This window comes from Hyalella azteca, unplaced genomic scaffold (assembly GCF_000764305.2).
Source record: "Hyalella azteca isolate HAZT.00-mixed unplaced genomic scaffold, Hazt_2.0.2 contig6945, whole genome shotgun sequence".
Taxonomy (NCBI): Eukaryota; Metazoa; Arthropoda; class Malacostraca; order Amphipoda; family Hyalellidae; genus Hyalella; species Hyalella azteca.
The window spans coordinates 84,474-108,649 of record NW_025937084.1 but is presented as its reverse complement, the minus strand read 5'-3'; the positions used below and the strand labels follow the sequence as shown (position 1 = coordinate 108,649).

General features: G+C 37.2%; 2 protein-coding genes across 3 annotated transcripts; one reads left to right on the top strand and one right to left on the bottom strand.

Annotated features, from left to right (window-relative positions):
• Positions 1-863: 863 nt before the first annotated feature.
• Positions 864-7,703, top strand: LOC108675049 (loricrin). 2 transcript variants are annotated; one of them, XM_047881067.1, is made up of 8 exons: positions 864-957; positions 1,483-1,547; positions 2,301-2,436; positions 2,808-3,208; positions 3,515-3,614; positions 5,661-6,657; positions 6,822-7,002; positions 7,270-7,703. In XM_047881067.1, the coding sequence occupies exons 2-8, from the start codon at positions 1,545-1,547 to the stop codon at positions 7,360-7,362; spliced, it is 1,911 nt and encodes a 636-aa protein (XP_047737023.1). In that variant the 5' UTR covers positions 864-957; positions 1,483-1,544; the 3' UTR covers positions 7,363-7,703. The 2 variants fall into 2 exon arrangements, with proteins under 2 accessions (XP_047737023.1, XP_018018524.2); XM_018163035.2 differs by having other exon boundaries at positions 3,515-3,968.
• Positions 7,554-22,907, bottom strand: LOC108675037 (endothelin-converting enzyme 1). Its single transcript, XM_018163025.2, has 23 exons — positions 22,715-22,907; positions 22,423-22,504; positions 21,629-21,768; positions 20,899-21,029; positions 20,333-20,380; positions 19,721-19,882; positions 18,133-18,216; positions 17,654-17,859; positions 16,772-17,320; positions 16,454-16,561; positions 15,703-15,844; positions 14,384-14,495; positions 13,875-13,901; positions 13,474-13,570; positions 13,011-13,187; positions 12,662-12,765; positions 12,126-12,184; positions 11,683-11,734; positions 11,348-11,415; positions 10,122-10,325; positions 9,680-9,798; positions 8,912-9,045; positions 7,554-8,520 (listed from the first exon to the last, which is right to left on the bottom strand). Exons 1-23 carry the CDS (start codon positions 22,765-22,767, stop codon positions 8,478-8,480), a joined length of 2,901 nt encoding a protein of 966 aa, XP_018018514.1. The 5' UTR covers positions 22,768-22,907; the 3' UTR covers positions 7,554-8,477.
• Between the last annotated feature and the right edge of the window lie 1,269 nt (positions 22,908-24,176).

Below are 24,176 nucleotides of genomic sequence, written 5' to 3'. Positions count from 1 at the left end.
TTATGCATAAAAATGTAATATATATTACAATAATAGTTTCGTTATAGACTATATAGTAAAATGAAAAAGTCGTATTCATTAAATTCCCGTCCTAAAACTAGAAAGAAACCCTGCACGATTAACGTGAAAAAGCGAAGATAAATCGGCTCAAAACTATTCACAAAACCCTTACATTGCAAGCGTGAGCTTGAAACAAAGGTTGGAAACTTTGCTCCGAGAAACCCGCGTAAAAACCATCCAGATTTGCGATTACATCTCGGGGAAACTTCAGCCGGATACCGGCACCAGCGCCGCCCTGCGGTGCGCATGCGAATATCGAAACATGAAACTCGGAATTTTGAAATTAATACTCAAAAGTCATAAATTGAAGTTTCATGTACATCACTCAAAATATAAGATAAATATTAAAGAATCAGTAGTAGCCATAGCTTTGCATTTTAATTAATTTTTCTCCGATGGAAAAATACGCTCGCGAATATCTCCTATATATTTGCGATGCCCAGCTTCAAACTCACACACATGCTTCGACAAATACGAGTATATGCAAGATTTTGTGCACATCCGGCTCCTTTAGCAAAATATGTTTAAATGGAGTTCCTCAAAGACCATCTGGTCCAACAACACAAAGGTTTTTTAATTTGTACTCGAAATGCTAGCATTGACATCCTGTTTGCCCTGTCGGCTGATGCTTGACCCGAGAGTTCAGAGGGCCGCTATATCCTTAGCCGATGCGGGAGGATTTGTGCTGCAGTTGCTGCAGCTGATGCGTTCAGGCACCGCCTCAGCCCGGCGCTTGCAACACCAAGAACTCGGGTAGGTATAAAAGGAGATGCGCAATGCAAGTTCAGTCAGTGGAAGTTGGGGTGTTGTAGGTTGTAGGCACTCCGCTTGATCGAAGATTTAAAAGGTTCTATTTTTTCGCTGCGGAGAACATCCACCAGCGTCGAACTAAATAAAGTAAGCTAACAACAATCATGGTCTGTTTCTTTAAATTCTGTTAAAGAAAATGACATGGACTAGTCCCAATGAAAATTGGGATTAGTTACTCGATGTACAGCCATAACTAATTAGAGTTGTGAAAAATTACAGAGACTGCAACGCCGGCAAGAGCGTGATCCACTCGAGCCCGGCACGGAGGCTTCGGAGATTGTCTTCGCATAGTCTGAAGCTTAACATTATTTAAACATAAATCATACTAGACTCAAAATAAACAACTTAAGAACCAGCAATAACATAACTTTATGCAACAAATGAGAAAATGTCTATTTATTTATCTTGGTTTCCTCCAACCACGAAGAGGTCTGTGCAAGATATCAAAACACCAGCGTTTTAAACGTGACTAAACCTCGACACCAATTTGAACATTCCATGTCACAATAAATTTTAATTGCCTAACTTTTAAGAACAAGAACAGGCATCTTTCTGTGCAAGTAGACTTGAATAAACTTAATCCATATTATAATACTTTTTCGTCCCTTCCAGAAATCGTTGTGCTGGCAGAGCGGTTTTCACAGATTGTACTGCAAAAAATTACAGCTGTGAAAATGGTGAGTAAATCTCAAAAGAATCTCGTCACATTGAGTGTGTTGACCAACTTACATGAAAAATCAATTTAGCCAGTGAAAAACTAAAAACCTTTCAGTACTAAATTCAGTTAATAAACATTTTTAGCGTAAAATAGCATGTCAACCCCAAGTTGTTCAGCAAAAATAATCACTGTATTTTAAAATCCCTCTATCAACAATCCCTTGATCCCGTACCATCTACAACATTGCAGCGCAATTGTTATGACAACTAAGAACTATATTAAATTAATTCGGACTATAATATTAATTAACGCTGAGATGAAGCTTCTATTAAATCTTTAGTGTATGTGTGTAGTAGTCAAGTCAATTTAGTTAACAAGCATTTCAAAGTTATGTTTAATTAAAACGATCGTTGCATCACAGCTACGCCGGTGTCATTTAGGAACTGAATACGTACAGTCGCAGTACCGAGCCTTAGTCAACTGCGGCGTTTGTAGCGGTGTGATTTATATTTCCGGGATGTACCTTTAGTTTAGTTTAACGATATTTATTCACAGATAGTATAATTTGTCACGGCCAGATTTATTTCCGCAACATGACTTTAGTTTGTTGTTTCGAGATTTAATTTTCGACAATATGGCATAATTTTGTAAAAGCGTGAATTTTTTTTCGGAAATGTGACTTAAATATGGCAAGGCTTGACTTTAGTTTGTCGCGACGTGACTTAATTTTCCCGTGACGCGATTTTAGTTCGCTTCTTTTTGTCCGCTTGAGATGCGCGTGTGCGTGGCAGCGCTGCTGGTGACGTCAGCGGTGGGCTACGGGGGCGGCGGGGGTGGGGGGCAGGCCAGGAATGTGGGGGGCTGCAGCCCTGGCAGCTGGGGGTGTGCAGGAGGGGTCCCTGCTCCCGGTCAGTCTTACATTATTTAAGTCTTGCAGTCAAATAATTAGTGTATTGCAAGAAATTAGCTGCAGTTTGTTAATTTATCGTCGTATAAAATATTTTAGTCCAACTTAGTATGGATACGAAGTATAGATTATTGGTTAAGTGAATTTTTAATAAATCTTTCTGTGGAAGTAATTATTGTATGAAATTATATTTATAAATGCCGTTATATTTCTATGCATCAATGAAATTCATGATTCAGCAAAAAATTTTAATTTCTAGCTTGGTGTTTCGTGAATACTCTAATCAAATCGCAAACTAATATATTCCTAATTAGCTTTTCCACGAATGTGCGCATATATCGTTAATTAAAGTTTAAAAAAATGTTCTTCCAGGATTTGGCGGAAATAAGAATCCGATCATCGGAAATAAGAAGGTAGTTTCAGCGGGAGGATCTGGTGGCTATTGGTGGCAGAGTAACAATCCATTCGTTGGGGCCGGCAGCCGAGCCCCGTCAGTTGGAGGCCAAGCCTCTGGTGGCGGTAGTGTTGCAACAGGCAGCTTCGGGAGCCGACCGATCTCTGGCAGCGTCGGAGGGCGGCCGACCTCAGGCACCAAGTTCCCTGGCTCCTTCCCTGGTGTCAGTCAAGGGCCCGTCAGCAACGACATCGTCGGGCCGATGGGCATCTGTCCTCCAGACTTCGTGTGTGTCCACTGGCAGCTCTGCAGGGGCGGTCAGGTCATCATCGACGGCACCGGCATCATTGACAAGACCAAGCGAAAACCTTTTGGTCAAGTGAGCTTAAATATTTAATGATCGTTACTCTGGAATATTTTATTTTTTTGTATATTCTTTTGAGCTCAAATTAGTATACAGTTTACATTTATTTTTTGGGGAATTAGATATCCATTGCTGAGTCGCGGATGAAAATCAAATCTGCCTAATTTTACAATACTAAATTTGGTACTTTGAGTCTTCTTGCATAGTTACGCTCATTCAGTAATACACTGACAAATTATTTCTGCAGGTGTTACGAGTTAGATTTTTAGTTCATTGCAGTCTCCACATCGCAGTAACATAGACAACTTTTTTGCTTTGCAGAACAACCTGCAGAGCTGTGGGGGTGACATGGTGTGCTGTGGAGTAACGCCAGGTTACACAGTACCAGGGGTAATATCTACCCTGACTTCCCAGCAATTCGGTTCGTCTGAATCTAACGTTGATATTGACTTGCACTCAAATCAAGGCTCGCTTGCTGTAAATACCGCATCAGCCGTTGCGCCCGACTTCTTACGCAGCGGCGACTCTGGCGTATCTCATTTGAATGCTGAGAAGCCTGCCTCTGGAGTCGTCGCCTCTCCAGCCGATCATGGCTCACTGTCTACTCAAGAGTTCTCGTCTCCTAGCAAATCTTCTAATGCTCCTTCACCTTCAGCTGTTTCTGCGGCAGAAAACATTGTTGCACCTCAAGGCTCCTATTCTCTTAATTCTGATGCTCACTCCTCGTTAAGCAATCAACGTCAAAATCATCAAAATTTCGAAACTTTAAATAAAGGTAATGGTTTCTTGGCTTCATCTGGTGTTTCTTCTTCAGTATCTGATAGTAATTTAGCCCATACAGGTCAAGATTTGAACTTACCGTCAAATCAAGGTTCAAATAATCCATCTTTGAATGCATTTCCCTCTTCTCATTCTGCTATAAACAAGCAAGTTCCATCGCATAATGCTGATCATTCTTCCGTCATTAATCTTAGCTCTTTTTCGAATACTGGATCTTTCCTTTCGAATACTGGTGGGCATGTTGCTTCAGCTTCATTTGATTCGAAATCTACTTCTGCTCCTGATGCTCACAGTAGCATCTCCTCGTTCTCTTCGTCTACGTCTCATTCATCTACGCATGCAGAATCTGTTTATGATCAGTCTAGCAAGTCGAATTTTGATATTAGTCAGCCTGGTATTTCCTTGCACCCAACTAAATCAGATGAAACTCACCATGAGGCTGGACTGGATAATTTTGAAGTCGATACCTTCGGCACAGACCTATCATCGTCAGCGATAGCTTCTCAAAAATTTGAAGGCAATTTACAGGTCCCGTTGAATCCTGTTTCCCCCATTCATTCATCAACCGTAGAAGGGGACCATATCTCATTTGATAGCAAAATATCCAATTCTAAGACAAGGTTCCAATCGAAACCAATCCAATCTTCACTAAGCACTCATGCTTCCAGCTCTGATTTAGGAGCATCTTTGCATCATTCTCTGCCTCAAGGCATCAATGAGTATTTACCCCCATACGAACAGACACATACCCTCACATCGGACACCAACACACATGCCAGCTCAACTGATATCACAGATCATTATAAAAACGAAGCCACGCGAGGCGACTTTCCGACAACATTTCCTGAGCCAATCAGTTCTAGTCATGATGAAAAACTGAAGTCTCATGAGAATGGACAATCCCACTCAGGTTCAAGCTCTACTTCTCTGGTTGACACATCTCGACCATTTGAAACTACCGGAGTGAAATTAGATGCAACCGTTGACTATAACAGCCCACTGTCCTCAAACGCCGAAACGCACTCGGTTTCAACAGACATCCACGGACAAAGTGGGTCGAGTATTCATGACAAAGATAAAGCTGCTCACCATGGCTCCGTCGGCCTAACTAAACCTCTGCTCGTTGGTGACTCTTCGCATGATGTCAGTAATATTGTTCCAGGAGTCGATTCAAAACCCTCAACGTTATTCGAAACCAACACAGCAAGTTCAAGTTTTCAGTCACAGTATTCAGGGACAGTAGAACAAAATAATTCGGCTTACTCAAATCAAGATAATTTTGAACACACTGCTCTCGGCACACCGTTACCGAGTGGCATCACTCATGATCAGCTATCAGGATCAAACAATGTACTAACTAGCACAAATGCTGTAACTCCATCACATACAAACACCAATGTCCCAGGGAATATTCCAGTTCTGGAAGGAGGATATTTACCTCCAGTGCGAGACCAACCAACGCAACTAAATAAACCGTCAAAACCGAATTTGTTAGACCAAGATGCATTGATTGGCAGCCTGAATGAAGTTTTTCACCCTGGAGCAGGTAATCGACCTCATTCGGGTGCCTCTTCGCAATCATCCACTCATACACACTCTACATCTACTCTGAACTCCCAGTTTGGAGAAACGTCAGCTGTAAAAGAGTCAAGGCCTATAATATTTAACGAAGATGTCTCTCCATCAGGTGGTGCGTTCGGGAGTGTGGGGTCACAATCCCGCCCTGTTGATAGTGTTGGATCCCACTCAACTTCTTCAAGCGGTCACTTTGCCAATAATCTAGGTCTAGGGGTAGGAAATCAAAAAGTCGACTCTCAAGTTGGTGGAGGATACTCGCAGACTGGAACAGCAGGGAAGCCAGGATCTGTGTTTGATAGTTCCATCCAAGGAGGCATTAGCTCTTCAGGAAGTTTCGGTTCTTTGAGTTCTCCAGGAACAAGTTTACTCAGACCTGGTAAGCCTAGTCCATCAGGAAGCTTCGGAATTCCAAGTTCTGCAGGTGGTTTCCAATCGTCGGGAACAACCGGCGGCAGCTACTCGCCGTCGGGATCTCATGGAAGTCAAGGCTTTTCAGGTGGGAAAGGATCATCAGGAAGCTTCGTATCACCAAATAACTTCGGATCTCCAACTTCATCTGGAAACATTGGTCCTTCAGTAACACAAGGAAGCTCAGGAACTCATCAAAGTAGTTTAGGATCTTCCGGTTCTTTCGGACCAACTGGGTCAACTGGAGGAGGCTACTCACAGCCAGGTTCCCAAAGCAGCCCAGGTTTGTCTGGCAGCTTCGGTTCTTCGCTTTCATCTGGAAGCAACAGATTTTCAGGAGGTAGCCACGCCCAGAAAGGATCATCTGTAAGTTCTGGATCAAGTTTGCCTGGAGGTAGCTACTCACAACCAGGCTCGCTTGGGACCCCAGGGTTTTCCGGAAGCCCCGTATCGGGAGGAAGTTTTCCATCATCACCCGGAAGCTCCGGATCTAATGGAAACTATGGATATCCAAGCTCATCAGGAAGTCCAGGATCACCTGCTAGCCCAGGATCATTTGGAGGCGCTGGATCATCGGGTAGCTTTGCACAACAAGGAAGTTCTGGATTCCCTGGAAGAGTTCCGAGTGGCGGGAGCGGTAGCTACAACCAACCCAGCGGAGGACAGCTAACGGCTGCTGGAAGTGCGCTGAACCCAAGGTAATTAATGCAATTTTATGCGCACCTCTATTGTAACAGTTTCAGAGCCATCCACAGAGCCATCGCTTATTTTTTTGTTTCGAATTATAGAGATTATAATTACTCTTTAATAATAACTAAAAAATCTGAAAGATTTTCTCACATTGTGTGGTGCTTCATTCTAGCATGGCCGGCATGATGGCTGGGATGATGGGCATGGGAGGGACTCCTCTCCTCGCCGGAAGCTGCAGTGCTGGAACTTTCTGTGTTCCTCGGTTCCAATGCAACCCATTCAACGGCTTCATCATCATGGACCCTGCCCAACTGCAAGCAGTGTGGCCCGACGCGCCTCAAGTTCCATTACTGGTAACTGGCTTTCGTTGGATATTTATTACTTAACATTTTTAACGTTAAGGCTGGTGAAGAGACTGCAGCTTATTGTTACACTAATCACCAATTATGTGTTTGTTTTCTACTTTAATACGTATTTTATAAATTAATCTTTTTCAAAAAAACAATGATTTTGGTATGAAAAGTTTTAAACCCTCGCACTCTCTTTAATTGTTATCTGAATACTTTGTTAATATCGGGAAATTAAGGCTTAACAATGTATTGATAAACTTTTTTGCCCAGGATTGCATCATCCCAGCTGGAGTTTTGGACGGAGGTGTCTGCTGCCAACAGATGCATCCAATTATCGGCCCCAACGGACAAGTTCTTGACTAAATGCCTCGTAATTCAAGAATTCAACAGCGGTATAGCTTTAGTTCTTCTGACCACCATTCGACCAATCGATTTCTACTAAAACATTATTACATTTTTAGCTTTAATTATTTTTTTAATGATAATAAAATGATTAGGTGCAATTCTGAGCGGTTGTCGTACCTATTTATGTTAGCAGGTAAATAAATTAAACGGAATAAGGTATTTATTTATAATTTACACAAGCTGGTTATAAGAATATATTAGATCATTCATTCCTTATCTCTCGTCAATGTGAAGATTAAAGTCTGTAATATTTCGGTACGTCGAGTTAATTTGGCATTAAATAAATACTTAATCTCTTATCAAATGCAATAACTAACCCTTAATAGTAAAAAAAAATTTTCAACGTCTAATACAGAATGAATTCTAGTTAATGAAATACTCTTTCTCGGCGATCCAAATAAACTAGCCGTGAGTTACAGCAAAACCCATTAGAAACGGGCAGTTAAACTGGCATAATTATACGCCTAATGAGATAATAATTAGGATGTAATGAGATAATAACTAGAACTTAATGAGATAATAACTTGGAAGTTGATTCTTCTTGTATAGATGACCATTACTCTACGTCAAACGTAAAGTAACTGAAATAGTTTTTCTCGAGAATCTAATGTACATAGCGATGTACAATAAAAATGCTCAATAAAATTAGGCATCTGGTATTTAGGGTTATTTGACATGAATAATTAAGCACCTTCGTCTGAGATTCCACCGGCACACAGAATAAATGTGATCTATCACTGATGTGTTGTACCTTTAAAATCTCTATAGTCGATACAAGCCATACACGAGTTAAAACAATTTTTCAACGTTAGTCGCTTAGTGAATCAAAGTATTGGACAACGCAATGTTAAAGCTCAACTCTAAATTCCGTGGTTATACTTTTTGAATGTTTACTTGATTTTGGCTTGACGATTGCGCTTTTTTCACGACTCTTACAGAGGCAGTTATCATTGGACGTCCAAAAACTTCGAAGCTTCAGAGCTTGAATGCGAATTCATTTCAAGGCTTTTCCATATAGCTGCTATTGTTGTCATGGAGACAAAGAGAATCGTTGGCAAAAATAACTTCCACTCTCACCAAACTCGACAAGTTTGCTGATTTTCATTTTCGGATTTACTGAAAAGGGGAAATAAATTCAAATAATTAATAAGTCATTTCAAGTTGAATTAAAATCCAAAATAAGAATGAAACAAGAGAAAATATCTCGTAGAAAAATGTTAAAATAAAAAAAAATAAAAAATTTTTATCTCGCAGTTATTCGCTACTTTTGAGGAGGTGAGTAACACAGCCCTCGCGAGAAATCGACTTAGTATGGGCAATGTTTTTCACAAAAGGATGATATTTATATCAAGAACCAACAGGCAAGTTTTGAATGGAAATAAAGCAGAAATAATTTTTTGAAATACGGCAATTGGAATTATACTATGTTTTCTTCCAAAATACGACCAAACATTTGAGAAAATATCCTAATTAGAGCATCGAAGAGTAACAAAAAACCCTGAGTTACCTAGGGCAGTTGAAGGCATCCCTCATCTGCTGGGTGTTGTGAAAGGTTCCCTTCACCCTCATGGGTCCCGGGGCATGAGGTCCTACCAAGATGGCCCCTTTCAGCCCTTGAAGGGTGAAGCTTGTGCACCACATCTGTACTCAGCAGCATATGAAATTCGTTTTTAGTAAATACTGAGGATCTACTTCATCTTGAATGTCAAATTAAAAATTAGACCCAATATAGCTAGCTCATATATGATACGCATTAATTTAATTAATTTCATATGCTGTATCCAGCATTTACGAATGTTAGTTGAATAATGAAGATGAATTGATAATAAAAAATTCTGGATATTTACCCTCAATCAAATCCTATTAGTTTGCAATTTTTTAAAAATTATATCAATCCAAGAACTGAAACAAGAGTTAACAACCATCGCATTAATGGCGACAATTGTTTCAGCATTTATCGTGCAACCCATGTTCTTCCTTCTGTTCGAGTACAATAATCATCGAGTGCCGCAGCTTCTACTACGCGACCCCTGGTCTGTCTCCTGTATGTCCACATTAATCACCGAGTGCCGCAGCTTCAACCAATCTACCACCCGCCCCTGGTCTGTCTCCTGTATAAGCACATTAATCATCGAGTGCCGCAGCTTCTACCACCCAACCCCTGGTCTGTCTCCTGTATGTCCACATTAATCATTGAGTGCCGCATCTTCTACCACCCGACCACTGGTCTGTCTCCTGTATGTCCACATTAATCATTGAGTGCCGCATCTTCTACCTGGCCGAAGCTGATGAAGAAGAGCTGCTCGTTGCTGTACTCCTCCAGCCCCGGTAGTTTGTAGTACTCACGAGTCAAGGCAACGCGCCTCTGGTAAGCTTTGTATGCGGCCTGGATGCCTGGATATAACAATTAACACTCGGTCACCAACTCGCCAGTGCATTAGGACGGAGAACGCTGTTTTATCTCATAAATTATTCACGGAAAAATTATTCAACGATTTTATAGCTATGACGACATCCTTTAACATACTCGTCTGCTATTTGTAAAAGTTTACTTAACTTCAACAAGCTTTATACAGAAAATTTTATACAGATAATATATGGATGATTTAGGGATATTTTAATATTGTACTCTATCAATATATTATGTGTTGAACAATTTCCAAATATTGCGACTTGTACAATAAATTGTACAATATTTCTTCAAACCAAACACCCACCCCCGTTGTCAGCAATATTCTCCCCAAGCGTAGCGTTGCCGTCTACCTTATAGCCCATCAAAGCAATCTCTTCGCCCTGAAGGTCAGTTTCCAGTGGGTACTGACTGTACTGATCAGAGAAACACTTGGCTTTTGCCGAGTAGGTTTTGAGCGAAGATTCAGACCACCATGGCCGCAGGTTGCCTTGAGCATCGACTTCTTTGCCTGGGGAACGTCATCAGAAAAGTATCGTATAAATCAACGGATAACCTGAACACTAAGATAAGATTCAACTAATAGAAAAATTTTACAATGTAATCATTACTGGTATTAGAACAACAAAGCTTTATTTGTCTTGATCAACATTAGAGAAACAATATTTGAGAGTACTGGTGATGGAGTCACTATTTACTGACCAAAATGAATCACCTCATAAGATACAATTCTAAAATGTACTCTTTAAATTGCATTTATTATCCGTACAATGAAAAATTACATACATAAAAGAATTCTACGCACTTTGTAAGCCAGTGTAATATAGATGCAAATATAATAAAATTATTATAAAAACATAAATTAAAAACTCCCTTCCCGATAGTAACGCACTCACTAATCCTGATAATAAACCCATTTAGATTAATTTACTTACCTACACAATACTTGGCTCATATAAATTATTAATTAATCACACAATATTAAGCTCTCTTAAATTATTAATTAAATTAATTATACAATAATATATATTTAAAAATTACTTTTTAAAGACAACACTTCTGAACAATCCAGTGTCTTGGATGTTACACATTTACAATGAATTTCTAATTCTATTTTCAAATATTAAAAACAATTATTTTTCAAAAATTTTTTATGCTATCAAAATTTTGTAAATTTTCAAAATTATTTATTCTGTCAATTAATTCATGCATTGTCTCTGACTTTATGCAATTGTGCAAAATTTCAGATCAATTGGACAGGTCAAATTGTGTCATATATGGATTATAAGATTTGTAGCAGACGAAATTATATTTCAATTTTTTAATAGTGAAAACAATTTTTAATTTATAAAATTATTTATTCTGTCAATTGATTCATGCATTGTCTCCAACTTTATGCAAGTGTGCAAAATTTCATATAGATAGGATAAGTAGAAGTGAGTTAAATTTTGATTATAAGATTTGTAGCAGACAGACAGACAGACAGACAAACAAGAATTGAAGTTAAAGAGAAGTGTTGTAATATTAGCTCACCCGAATTATCGAATCCATGGGACACTTCGTGCCCGATGACAACACCAATTGCTCCGTAGTTCAGGGCTCTACCGTTATTTAGATTCAAGAAAATTAATGAACCATTTTTTGAAAATAGATTTCCAATTTAATAATTTGCCGTAATATGGTTTGAAGTTATTTAGCAACATTCTGAGATGGACAAAATATCATATATAGTTGTCATTTCAATGAACCTCGATTTTTTATTGTCCCCACGTTCCGTTAAAATCTATAATCAAGATCATTTTATATTATAATTGCAAGTTAACTATTATGATTATCAAAAATTAATTTACTTATAAAACATTGCTTACGTGAACGTATTTCTTCGATAAAACGGCGGCTGAAGAATTCCGGCAGGGATAACTGGAATAAAATCGAATTTTTTGTAAATAAAAATATTTAGCAGACATTCTAAGGAAAAGATTTACATATTAATCTGCTTCGTTAATTTTCGCTCAGTAATTTAGCTTATATTTCTCAGTAAACTAAAATTAATTACTCTTTCCTGCCAAACATCGACGAAAAAAGTCTATATGGAACAGCTTAACGCAGGCACCACGTTTTCCATGTACATAACGTATGGATTTTTTTGCACATTTTATGCTTTGAAAAAATTTTGTTCGCGAAATAAAACAGTCATGCTCGATTAATTAAGATTTGACTCCGAGGTTGTCAAGAAAAGCTCGCATCGTAAATAAAAGATTAAATGGTTTATCCGTCAGAAAATATTTTATTCATGAGTAAATCTACTCACTCATGGCATTCTGGCCAAAACTGTAGGCTGCGTTGATGGCTACAGGACTCATGCCGAAACTGAGAACACACGTAAGGCTTTAATTAACGATATTGACTACACCAAGTAAAATTTATTAAGGAATAATTAATAATTCATTTATTAACGAATTACCGAGAATTCTGTTGACACGTTTGTAAAAATAATTATTTAACGCAATTGAAAGTAAAACTGAAAATTTGTGTCAATTTCACTTCATTTAATTTAGCCTCAAAATACAAATTTCGAAGGCTCTTCGCAAGTGAAAGCAAATTGAAAAATCAAGGTGTATCATTGACAGAATTTTTTGCACTAACTCACTGAACAAACTAATTTTCGTAGTTAAAATTATATTAATATGATCCCCTGACTCAATAAGTATGAATTTTCCCTTCATTACTACGGCATTATACTTAAATGTGCGGTGAAACTGACGCCCATGGTTAAATTAATACATTGTATTACATTTTACATTAATACATTACATTAATTCATTGTATTAATTCAACCATGCTCACGCCTCTCTGCTGGGACTGTCCCTGAGGTAAGCCAGGGACCCGACGCTCAGATAGCGGGCGATCATCAGGATGTTCTCGAAGTGATTGTCTCCGAAGTCGGGCAACTGTGGGAAGAACCAGAATTATTTTAGATTGAAAAGTATCAGTTTTAAATCTAAATTGTGTGTACTTCGTGATGCAAGCTGTGAAGTTAAAAACTCAGGTCTCTACTGTAATTTTCTAAAAATAAAATTAGCAAAAGTGTTTCACATACAGCTAATTTATTTGGTCGATATTTTTTTTATTTATTTTTGATATTTTGTATTTTATTTTTTTTTGCACTGTCGGAGAAATAACTCGGGATACTAACGTCTTTGTACAGCTCGATCAGCGCCGTGACGTTGGTTGTGTTCTTGCCGGAGCCCACAAGTTGAACCATATCGTCGACTTTCCGGAGTCCGTCTTTTTTAGTCTCATCATCCATCCAAGTGTTGTCCTTGAGCAAAGACCTGAACGCGTCGTGGACATCTGACATCATCTCTGCCGCCTGCCGAAAGTTCATTATGCACGGTTTCAAGAAAAACATATCTTCAACAGTAGGAAAAATAATTTTCAATATCTCTTGTCACAATATAAATAGGAAATATCTAAAAATTGGAAGTTCAAATGCATAAACGATTTCGAATCCAACGAAATAAATCGGGGAAAATTCCCCAAAATCGCCCCATCATCACATTATTGAATTTTGACGACGATCTCAAGGGCTTTCCAGCTACGAAATAAAGAAGGGATAAAGTATCATAATTTGCTGGACTAGAGAAATAATGTCTCGCCTTTTCTCTCGTGGCGGGCAAGAAATATTGCTTCAAGTAGAGGTATGAGACGGCCTCTGTGATGAGAGAGTTGGCTTTAGAGGCGCAGTCGTACCACCTGTAAAACAATCCGACCTTCTTCAATTATATTATCAATTTATTGGTACTTAAAAATAACTCAAGCCACCCAGTTCAAAAACGTTCTATCTTGAATTCACTTCTCGTCTGGAACCGTCGAATAATCTGAGCAAATGTTTAATAAAATTTTCTTTTATAGGCAGGAGGGAAAAAATAAATTAGAGAAATAGATATTTTGTTCAAGACTGCGTTTTTATATAATTTTCACAGCGGAAAAATAGGTATGCTTGCACTTAATTAAGCTTAATCAGAAATTAAAGACTATATTAACTTCTGATACTTACGGCCTTATTTCTTGCCTTCCAATATGCCTGCCCAAGATTAAAACAATTTGTCAGAGATTTAAAAAATATGAAAAATATATTAATATGATGTTCAGAAATAATGTTACTACACCGAATTTCATGTACATAATTTCAATGTGTATATTTATGCCTGCCAATCATTCTAAATTGTTTAATAAAACAAATACAATGCTAATTGCTATAGACATTTGAACAAAGGGTGTAACTTGGATTATGCAGCATCATAGAATACATACATTTGACTCATCCAAATGAATTTAGAAAAAAGTCATTCAACCGCCAAACATAAATTTATCTTCGTATAAAAAATTATCACCATTATTGTTTTGCTTGGAAAACAGTTTCCGCATGCCGTGTCAGTCCATCAACAAATAACCGAAAAATTATTTACTATCACACTCTCTGTCAGTGGCTTTATCTTAATTTAGTGGCTTATTCTTAATTTATCCTTACTTTTGTTAAGGAGGATTTAAGGTCTTAGGTCTCACCGAGTCCTAGAGTTCCTCTGAGACACTGGGAAGGATGAATGGATTGCTCCCTGGAAGCCAGCGTCCGACTCCTCGCCCAGGTTCAGCGCCAGCATGTAGCTCAGGAAGTTCGCTGAGGGTTAACAAAAAGCTAAAAAAAAGTCATGAATGCCTTTGATTCGCATTTGATGTATTTAAAATTACATTTTTCCTACAGGAGGTTTACATCAATTATTGTTTCAAATAATTTATTTACGGCACATAATTTTCATTTTGCGCTTTGTGGAGGATATGGTAATCTAATCTCATGCGTAATCTAATAAACAATTTAATATGATAGAGTGACTAAATTTATTATAGGTCAAAGTTTTACCCAAAGTGTTTGTAATTAATGTCTCAATTTGACATTAATTACAATATAACCAGTGAACAATCTATTCTAACGATATCGAGTAAATATATTTTTTAGTTGCATTTTCAATTCCTGCTCACGCGAATACAGGTAAGTAAGATTAAAAGAATGCAATGAAAACATAATTAATGCTAGCCTATCGTAGTGTCAAGATTTAGTGACTATATGGAGGCTTTTTTTACTTATTGAAACTTGAATACTGGAACCGATTTTTCCACTTAAATTTTTAGTTTCTTTTGCACTTTGCCAAGTGAAAATAATTAATTTTACTAGTTATCAAGTAAATTAACCAACAAACCTTATTAGGTATGAGCTTCCACCATGCAATCCGTTGTGTTGCACATTCTTGCTCCTATAACGCGTTTTGCAATCTCTCGTCATACCCTCGTTTTGTGTTCTGTATTTTTTTAATTTTTTCCATTTTTTATTCATTTTTTCATTTTTTTTGCTATTCATTTTTTCATTTTTCTACCATTTTTCATAATCTCTGTCTCTCTCATCCGCGTGTTATTAGCCTATACAAATTAATTTCTTGATTTACACGCTTACACCCAGGCGTGTTTTATAAGCTCCTAAAGTTCCCGTGTTTCATAATATTTCGTCCATCTTCCGTTTTATAATATCTCACATATTTCATGTTTTATTCACTGTCATTAATCACGGGTTTTATTCTTTCTCTCCCATCCACTGTCTTATAATCTCTAACTAATCCCGTGCTTTAATTATAATCTCTCACTTATCCCGTGATTTATAATCTCTATCTATTCCCGTGCTTTAATTATAAACTTTCCCTTATCCCGTGCTTTATAATCTCTATCTATTCCCGTGCTTTAATTATAAACTTTCCCTTATCCCGTGCTCTATAATCTCTAACTAATCCCGTGCTTTAATTATAATCTCTCACTTATCCCATGCTTTATAATCTCACCGATCACATGCTTAGGAGTCACTTTTATGAGCTTCAAGACGCCATAGATGTAGTCAGGATTAGTGACGATTATCCTCTCCTTGGCGGTCACTGTGATGTTGGCAACTCCGAATATCTTATTGAAGAGCGACAGCCAGTTAACCTTGAAAGAAATTACGAGAAAGTTGAAGTATTTCTTCACTAACTTCCCACAAGCCGATCAGGAGCCGTACTTCCATAACTCGCTTAATGACACGTGAAATTTAAGTACACGTAGCGTTTGATTCCTCGCCTGCGATTGGTGGCATTAACTTGAAAAACCGTCAGTGATTGGCTGACGTAGTCAAAAATTTTCAGCTATTTCAAAAGCTTCAATATTCTAGGCAAAATATTTTTTCTTTACGGCATCAAGAATTGCATTGAGATACAAATGCAGTGGCCCCTGGCATAGAATGAAAAAAATCTACGGTAATTGATACCATTTTTTAGTTACCTCTTTTCTTTTTAGAGTTTCTGAGTGCTCGATGAAACTATAATGTTTTTTAATGATCATCAGCTGAATCATTGCTACAATATTTATTATAATTATCAGTATGTTAATTGAGATAAGACTTCACTCAGTCAATTTTTTAATAGCAGAATATGATTATGATGATAGATATATTATTACACAACTTCTTATAGACTGTTATACTTTTAATTTTAATATTTTCTCAATTTCTGAAATAGCGAACATAATTGATTATCCTAATGCCCAACTCAAAGAGATTACCTTGGCAGCTGAGTTGCCCATCGCATCAGTTTTCCTCTGAAGTTCCTCAATGGTCATGGGGTTGTACTGTGCGTACAGATCGTTGAGGTCCGCTCCTCCTTTGGTTAACTGAAATTTTATAAATATTTTAATTACATTTCTGACATGCATCAACATAAAACAATGTTTGGGACGTTTGTTCTTAGGAATGAAGTTGCTCATCGTTAGCGATCTCATTTAAATTACTTGCACTTGAAGAATATAGTGAACATGATACTAAGCGAATAGTCTCAATAAAGAAAACACAAAACGCGTGTTAATCGCTGCAAGAAGACTAACCTTTGCCAGTTTGTAGATGAAGTCATAAAGTGCAGTAATGTTGTCACTCTGCATTTCTTGAGCTCTCGCTTGTGTAGCTGCACTCGCACTTTGTTCTTCATCCCTAGCAACGGGTGGCAGTTTCACTCTGCTAATATCAGTGGCTATTCCGTCCAGAGTAATGATGGCTCCACTGCGCTCCACTTGCATCTTTTTATTGTGTTTTGACGTCTCGAGGAAGAGCTTGAGAACTTCATCTTCCTCGTCTTGCATTTCACGCGGGTTCATTTTTCTTGAGTTTGGAGACGTGGTAGTGACAGGCTCGGTTGATAATGGCAGCTCCGTCTGAACAGGAGCGCTCGTTGTTATTGTTGTGGAATTATTTGAATTGATATCAGAGACGTTTAGTAACACCGGCTCCACGGAACTCTGGTTGAGTCCTGCAGTGCCAGGCATGGCGTTGCCTAATGTGTTAGCTAACGAAAATATTCGTTGTAGTTCCATGTTTCGGTATCGAGTCTCGTTCGATAAAATATATTCCCGAGGCGAAGGTAGGTAGCCTTCTCCCAACTGACGTAGACAACAGGAAACGAATTGGCGTCAAGTGAACAATTAATGTAAAGAGTCAGAATCAATCTTAACTGTAATTTTTCAACTGAAACTTCAGTTTTGTTGCTCCCAAGTTCACAAGTAAGGGAGCCATATTTTCGGCTCTATTGGAATATATAAAATATAATCGTCACCTTCTGCTATATTCGATTTAAGAAATTTCCAGAATAAACCATTTATCGAATCATTTATGAAATACAATAAACTCTCAAGTTATCTAGAATTTAACCACAATGAATATTAGAAACTAAGAAACTTCAAAACAATATATCAATAATAAAAATAATTCATTACATGAATGACATTGTTGGAGCTGTTCTTTGAGTCGTACGACACCCCAATGCTGAGGATGTAGTCGGCAGCGTACAACACTCTGGTAAGAATAACACTGTCCAGCCAGTCGAACGAGTCAGGTGACCACGACGAGTTGATCAGAGGGAAGCCGCCAGCTTTGCCCAGTTCGTATAAGAGAGGCTCTACCCCAGTAATCTCCCATGCCGCTATAGATATCAAATTAACAAAATTGCAATCTTAAACTTTTTCAAATATGAAATGAAAGCAAATGATAACAAAATTCCAAGCAGTTTTGATATCAATTCGATTCGAGCTCAATAAAAAACATTTAAAACTGGTCATGAAAGATTTAATTTCAGGTTGGTTATTAAATAGTTTCAATCGGAAATTAATTATCATAAAGCTTTTCTTAGAATTTTACTTAACTTTTTCATTGTTTAATATAAAATTAGTTTAGAATAAAATAAAAATACACTTACTTTCATTGGCGCAAGCTCTGTAGAAATTTTTAGTTTTAGTCACGAATTCAGGTTCTTCTACCGTTGATTCTGCTTCCAAAAGTTCTGTAGGTGAGCAATCAGCAATAAAACATAAATTCAAAACAAGAAACTTTGCATTATTCCTCAAATTTAAACCAATGTGGCAGGGTCTCCTGCAGGTGTTATAGAATTATTTGTAATAAATGTGATGATGATGTCGATACAACACGTCATATTTCCTTATGGAATCTATCAGGTTTGTTCGACGAAAATTGATCCCAAATTAAAACAAAGATTATCCCTCAGGTTTTAAATTTTAAATTTTTTTTTTTCAATAAAATTTATCGTAAAAACAAAGACATTGAACAAAAGTCGGAGGTGTAATAAAAGGATTTATTTTATTTTCATGATTTTAAACTAAGTTTAATTCATAAGTAAATATTTTTATCTTCGGTCTCGAATCTATAATGAAAGCAATCTGGTAAATTTTTCCGTTTAAAATGAAATTTCAATCATCGCTCGGTTGAGATGTCGTCGCCTTTACTTGATTGCTGATCCCTAAGGTACAAAATTTGTAAACACTTTTACACAAAATTATACATTAGGCACCGAAAGTGACGAGATAGTTCACGAAACTTAAGCTCAGAAAGTTTTTTTTGTCATCGATCATCAAATATTCGTTAAAATTTAATAATAGTTTACATAAAAAGAATGAGACCAAGAACACTGCCATCTGATAATTCCGGAAAACTAAATAACGAGCATAAAATCTTCATGGAATTAAAATAGTTTGAAATATGGAATTGTCATTTCTACTTGACCGTTAGCTTGTGGGCAATAGTTAGGATCCCTGGAAACCGTGTCTTGTTATCAACTCATTATAACATATTTCTGTGTTATCGCTCATATATTACAACAAAGACATGACAAACTATGAACCAAATGGATAAAAACTGTAAGACTGTTCAATAACCGCTTACATGATAAATGCATTTGATTACGCTATTTGTCATGACCTTTTTGAATTTGACCTTTTGAAATGAGACAAATATCAAGAAGCTCATTGTAGTCCGAGATAAAAAATACAGTGCAGCTCATGTACAATCTTACATATGTATATGATGTGTATGGCTTCGTTAATGAGACAACATTTCACAGCATGGAAAGAGGCATTACAGCCTCATTAACCATTCTCGGTACTTATGCGACAGCATCACTTGCAACAATTTTAAGAACTTTTCGGCAGCAGAGTTAATTTTAAATGAGTTCAGCAATACGAAACTGATAATTACAGCATCATTGCTGCATTAACCCAGTTCATAGAAAACAAATGTACATAAAAAATCTTTAAGAGAGAAGTATGTTTTAGCAGCGTTGATTTGGACTGTGCCCCACAACGTCGAAATGATGGTTACAGCAGAATCCAAATTTCACTCAATTCATAAACGACAAATTAACGCGTAAAACCTTTAATGGAGAAGTACGTGGTGGCAGCGTTGATTTGGACTGTGCACCACAACGTCGAACTGATAGTTTCATCATTCCAAAATTCCCTCAGTTCCAATACGATATAATTAACACATAAAACCTTTAATGGAGAAGTAGGTGGTGGCAGCGTTGATGGAGAAGGAGTCCCACCCCATGGAGCCTGCAGGCACAGGATTGTGTCTCTTCCACCCGCCACACGCGAACTCGTAGAAGTCGTCGCACGGGTCCACGCTGCGGTCCATCGCTGTGATCATCTCGCCAGCTGACATTAACAATTGGTACGTGAGTTTACAAGGATAAACACATGTCGATGAGAATATTAAACAATTTCACCAGTATAAGTAATAATAACGTTTGAAATATCCTTGTGGTATTGCGTGTTAGAAAGGGAGAAATTTTTTATTTGGCAAATGACAATGGCTGAAAAGCAAAATAAAAAATCAGGGGACATACTAGTTAACTCTGCGCTCATTTCGGCTTTCAGTTGATTATATTGTAATTACACTGTCATTTATGACCTGATCAATAGCCTACAATGTTCGTTATAGTTTTTATAATAATATTCTCAGGTTTTCGACTTGCTAATACACGTCCGTCACGCTTAAATCGACCTTCTCTTATTCTTCATGCTGCGTTCCAACCTTATGACAAAACAAAGTGGACCCACACAATATATAACATGAGTGATAAAATCCTTGTTATCAGGACTTACCCGCAACAACACACTCGGGTGTGTAGCAGATCCGGCGGTTGTTCAAGACTGCAAACAGAACACGTAAGCAAAGTAAGAAATCGTCGGATTATGATTACTCATCATGGATGAAATCATCCATGATTTTGTTAATAAGTGATCAAAAATTTAGACGTGCAGGATTGCTTCTAACCTGTACAACTTTAAACTTGAGTAATTTAATAATGTTTTAAATGTGTTTGCTATTTTTTGGACATTATTGACTGCCATCGTATCCGCCACAGCATCGATCAATTCGCTAAAGTTTCATTGAAAAAACAGCAATAAAGGCGCATGATAAAAAAATTGTACTTAAAGCACTAACTTTATTTAAATTTACTAATGCTTTAAACAGATTTCTTTATAGTTAGAGAGCAAAGCAGTAATTGGATTTGATTCAAAATGCGTTTTGAAAAAGAAGATAAGAGGTTTTGGTTGAAATACGAACACCTTTAGCATTTTGTTTAATATGTTACGAAATTAATAATTATTTTCAGGTTTATGATAACAATTTCATTTAATTTCAAAACTATTTCAATAAATCTTACCACTGGTCATTAGCAGCACGAAGCCTACGATGAGGCCAGCTAAGATGGTCAGCAAGCCGATGGCCATCAGGATCAGGCCCTGGTTGTTGCTGAAGCCGAGGCATGAAAAAGGGTAGCAGCAACCACCGCATCTGCATGGGACGGAATAAATACGCTTGTAATATTTCCCGCTTCATTGTTCTCTTTATGTTCGTGGTGTTAATATTTTTTTGCGTTTGGGCAATGATATTTTTTTAGTTTAATGCAAGTGTGCACTTATTAAACACCATTGAGAGTTAAAAACTGCATATTTCGTTTTGAATGCATTAATTCCTTGTGTATACTGTTGAGCTATTTCAACAACAAATGCCATTTATCTGTTGATAGCTCTGCTATTATACTTTAAGAGTTTCATGCCATAGGACTAACAACAGTTGATAATTTACATCAGCTTTAGATATTCAATGTTAATTCATAATTTTCCTGACAGAACCAACGAGCAGATGACATAAGAACGGTACTGACACGCCATGGTCCGGGTTACAGCACTTCTGCAGGTCATGATTTGTAAGAATCAGCTTAGATTAATAATTTTCCTGACATAATCAAGGAGCAGAAGACATAAGAACGGTACTGCCATGCCATAATCCGGGTTACAGCACTTCTGCAGGTCATGATTTGTAAGAATCAGCTTTAATTAATAATTTTCCTGACAGAATCAAGTAGCAGATGACATAAGAACGGTACTGACATGCCATAGTCCGGGTTACAACACTTCTCCCTCTTAACGTTGTCGTCGGCCGAGGTGACGCTTGAGGCTCCGTCGTCGCCCCAGGCATCCGTGCCCGCATTCATGTTGCTCAGAGTTGACGACCGACGTCGCTTGTCTCGCTGAAGAGAAAATATGAAGAAAAACCAAAGATCTAATTTTAAATTCAGAGATGACATTAGATTTTTGGATATGGATTAGTGCAATTAAACATGGAAATCAAGTTTGGGGTGATGTAAGGGAATCAAGAAGAAAAATTAGTATTTTACTTTAACGAATTTATAGTGTTGCCATCAAGATGAAAGTGCGCGACATTGTTAAATGATTTTCGTATTAGACTTTCATTGCCAAGTACGATTTTATTCGCAAAAACTGCTTTATATAATTCCTGTGACGATGATAGTCAAATAGTTTCATCAATAATTTGTTCTAGTTTTGTCCTCGCAACACGGGCTGAGTGACAGAAATAAATTTCATGTAAACTGTCAACTCTAGAATCGTCTTCAATATGTTTTCAAAAGATATATGTAACACATAATCTTATGGATGCTATGTTAGAAAAACATAAATTTATCCAGGGACCACGAAACTAAAATCCGCGATGACTGAGAAGATTTGGCATTCTTTGAATGGCCACGTACCATTTATAAATTTTAAATTTTATAAATTTTAAGCAATGACTAAATATGAATAACGTTTCTTATGTTTACATATTAAAAAATGTCACGAGAAACTCTCATTTAAGTCTGCTATAAATTAATGATACTCATGATTACTTTGCTCCTGTAAGAGAAGGGGTCGTCTTCAGCGCCGGGACCCAAGTAGCCGCCATCGATCGTCTTGACGTTGAGTGCTCCACTGTAACATTATAATATCATAATAAAACATCATATATTAGATTAATCCAATTGTTATTATTTCATTTTATTAATTGAACGCCAATTTTTGCAAATGTTGCGGTAGCAATATTTCTCATGCACGTATTTCTCGGATTAAATCATCGAAGTCATTCGGGAAAAAATAATTATTTTCGCGAATATAATTCTAAAGTATATGAATTCAACTCACGTCCTTGGCAGCTCCTCCACTCTGGTCTCCTGGGTATCCCGTTTTTTAAACATTTTACTAATAATATATTACTATCAGATAATCTATTATTTATCATAAATATTAGGAAACCAAGTGTAATATGCTACCTATTTACTGCTGCAACATTAATTTTCAAACGCAATCTCTACATTCGTAAATAAAATATACTTTAAATCCATTAGAAAATATATTTTAGAATATATTCAAAAATATTTATTCTCTGTCTATTTGTAGGTACTCCTAGGAAGGATTATGAATATTAATTAATAACTGCTAATCAACTGTCATAAATATGTGAAATCAAGTGATTTTTATTCATTTTACAATAAGTTGTATCTGTATTCAACTTAACGCAGATCAGTGCAAACTGTTGTTAGGATGCGTCATGCATATCACATTCACTTTTTAATGCCCGCATGAAATGAAAAGTTTATCAAGCAATTTATTTTCAGAAGGAAAATTGTACCTCTGAGCTGCAGTAAAATTTTAGTTGCATAGCAACATTATAGAATAGTTACCATGAAATGTTTTAATATGATGACATATATGTTTCTTACCCGTCGTTCAATGCACGATAAATATATTATTGGTAGATTAAAATAACCCTGCTTTGGCATTGCCACTTATTTACGGAAATTTAGGTTAAGTTGAGTATCAACAAAGTAATTATTCATTGAATTGATTATCTAAAATTGTTAGCCTAGCACACGAAAGCTCGCAAGTTGCAAGGCTATAGCCTGGAGCAGGGGCTCAATAAGGCACTGCATAAGCAAGGCGCAGCCACCGTATCAGCTCGCATGCATGCATGGATATAGCCAAGCAAGCGAGCTGAATGAACCTGACTCATGTTATATCACTGAGTCAAGGTTCTATATTTACGATACCAACTGCCTAGATTCAAATTTGGACCACGTTTTTCTTATTTCAGATATTTTCGCGAATTATTTATGTGCTTGCTGTTCTATCATCAACATGAGCTTTTCTTTCATAAGTCATGTATTTGATGCATAGAAATTCATGGCTACGTGAGTAGCGTGTTTACGGTAGAGTAAAAAGCAGGGAATAAAGTCTAAAAATTTGTAACGACACTGCTATGTCCCAGAAATCTGCACCTGTTATGATGCAAGCCATTTAATTTCTTAATAATCCTAAACTTGAACCAAGAAAGAGATCGAAAGAAGAATTAAAAATATCATTAAGACAATAAGACGCCATTTTAATTAAGACGCCACCGCGTCTTAATTAAAATTAATTTAACCGCATTTTAATTAAGACGCCAATGGGTGCCCGGTCATGCGGTTTGCTTGAAGCATATTATTCAACAGAGTTCACTTCTAAAGCCACGTGTCTCGACCCTGGGAATGCCTTACCAAGTCGGGAACTCTGTAATAACCTTGGATATCTCACTTTGTTCACTGTATCTGATAAGCAACAGGACATG

Coding starts and splice junctions, on each gene's coding strand:
- LOC108675049 (XM_018163035.2), top strand. Junction 3,209..3,514: donor AGCGAAAACCTTTTGGTCAA/GTGAGCTTAAAT, acceptor TTTGCTTTGCAG/AACAACCTGCAGAGCTGTGG. Junction 3,969..5,660: donor TTTCGAAACTTTAAATAAAG/GTAATGGTTTCT, acceptor TCTCTCCATCAG/GTGGTGCGTTCGGGAGTGTG.
- LOC108675037 (XM_018163025.2), bottom strand. CDS start 22,767: ATGTTTAAAAAACGGGATACCCAGGAGACCAGAGTGGAGGAGCTGCCA. Junction 15,845..16,453: donor TGGGCAACTCAGCTGCCAAG/GTAATCTCTTTG, acceptor ATTTCTTTCAAG/GTTAACTGGCTGTCGCTCTT. Junction 14,496..15,702: donor GACTCCTAAGCATGTGATCG/GTGAGATTATAA, acceptor GTTAACCCTCAG/CGAACTTCCTGAGCTACATG.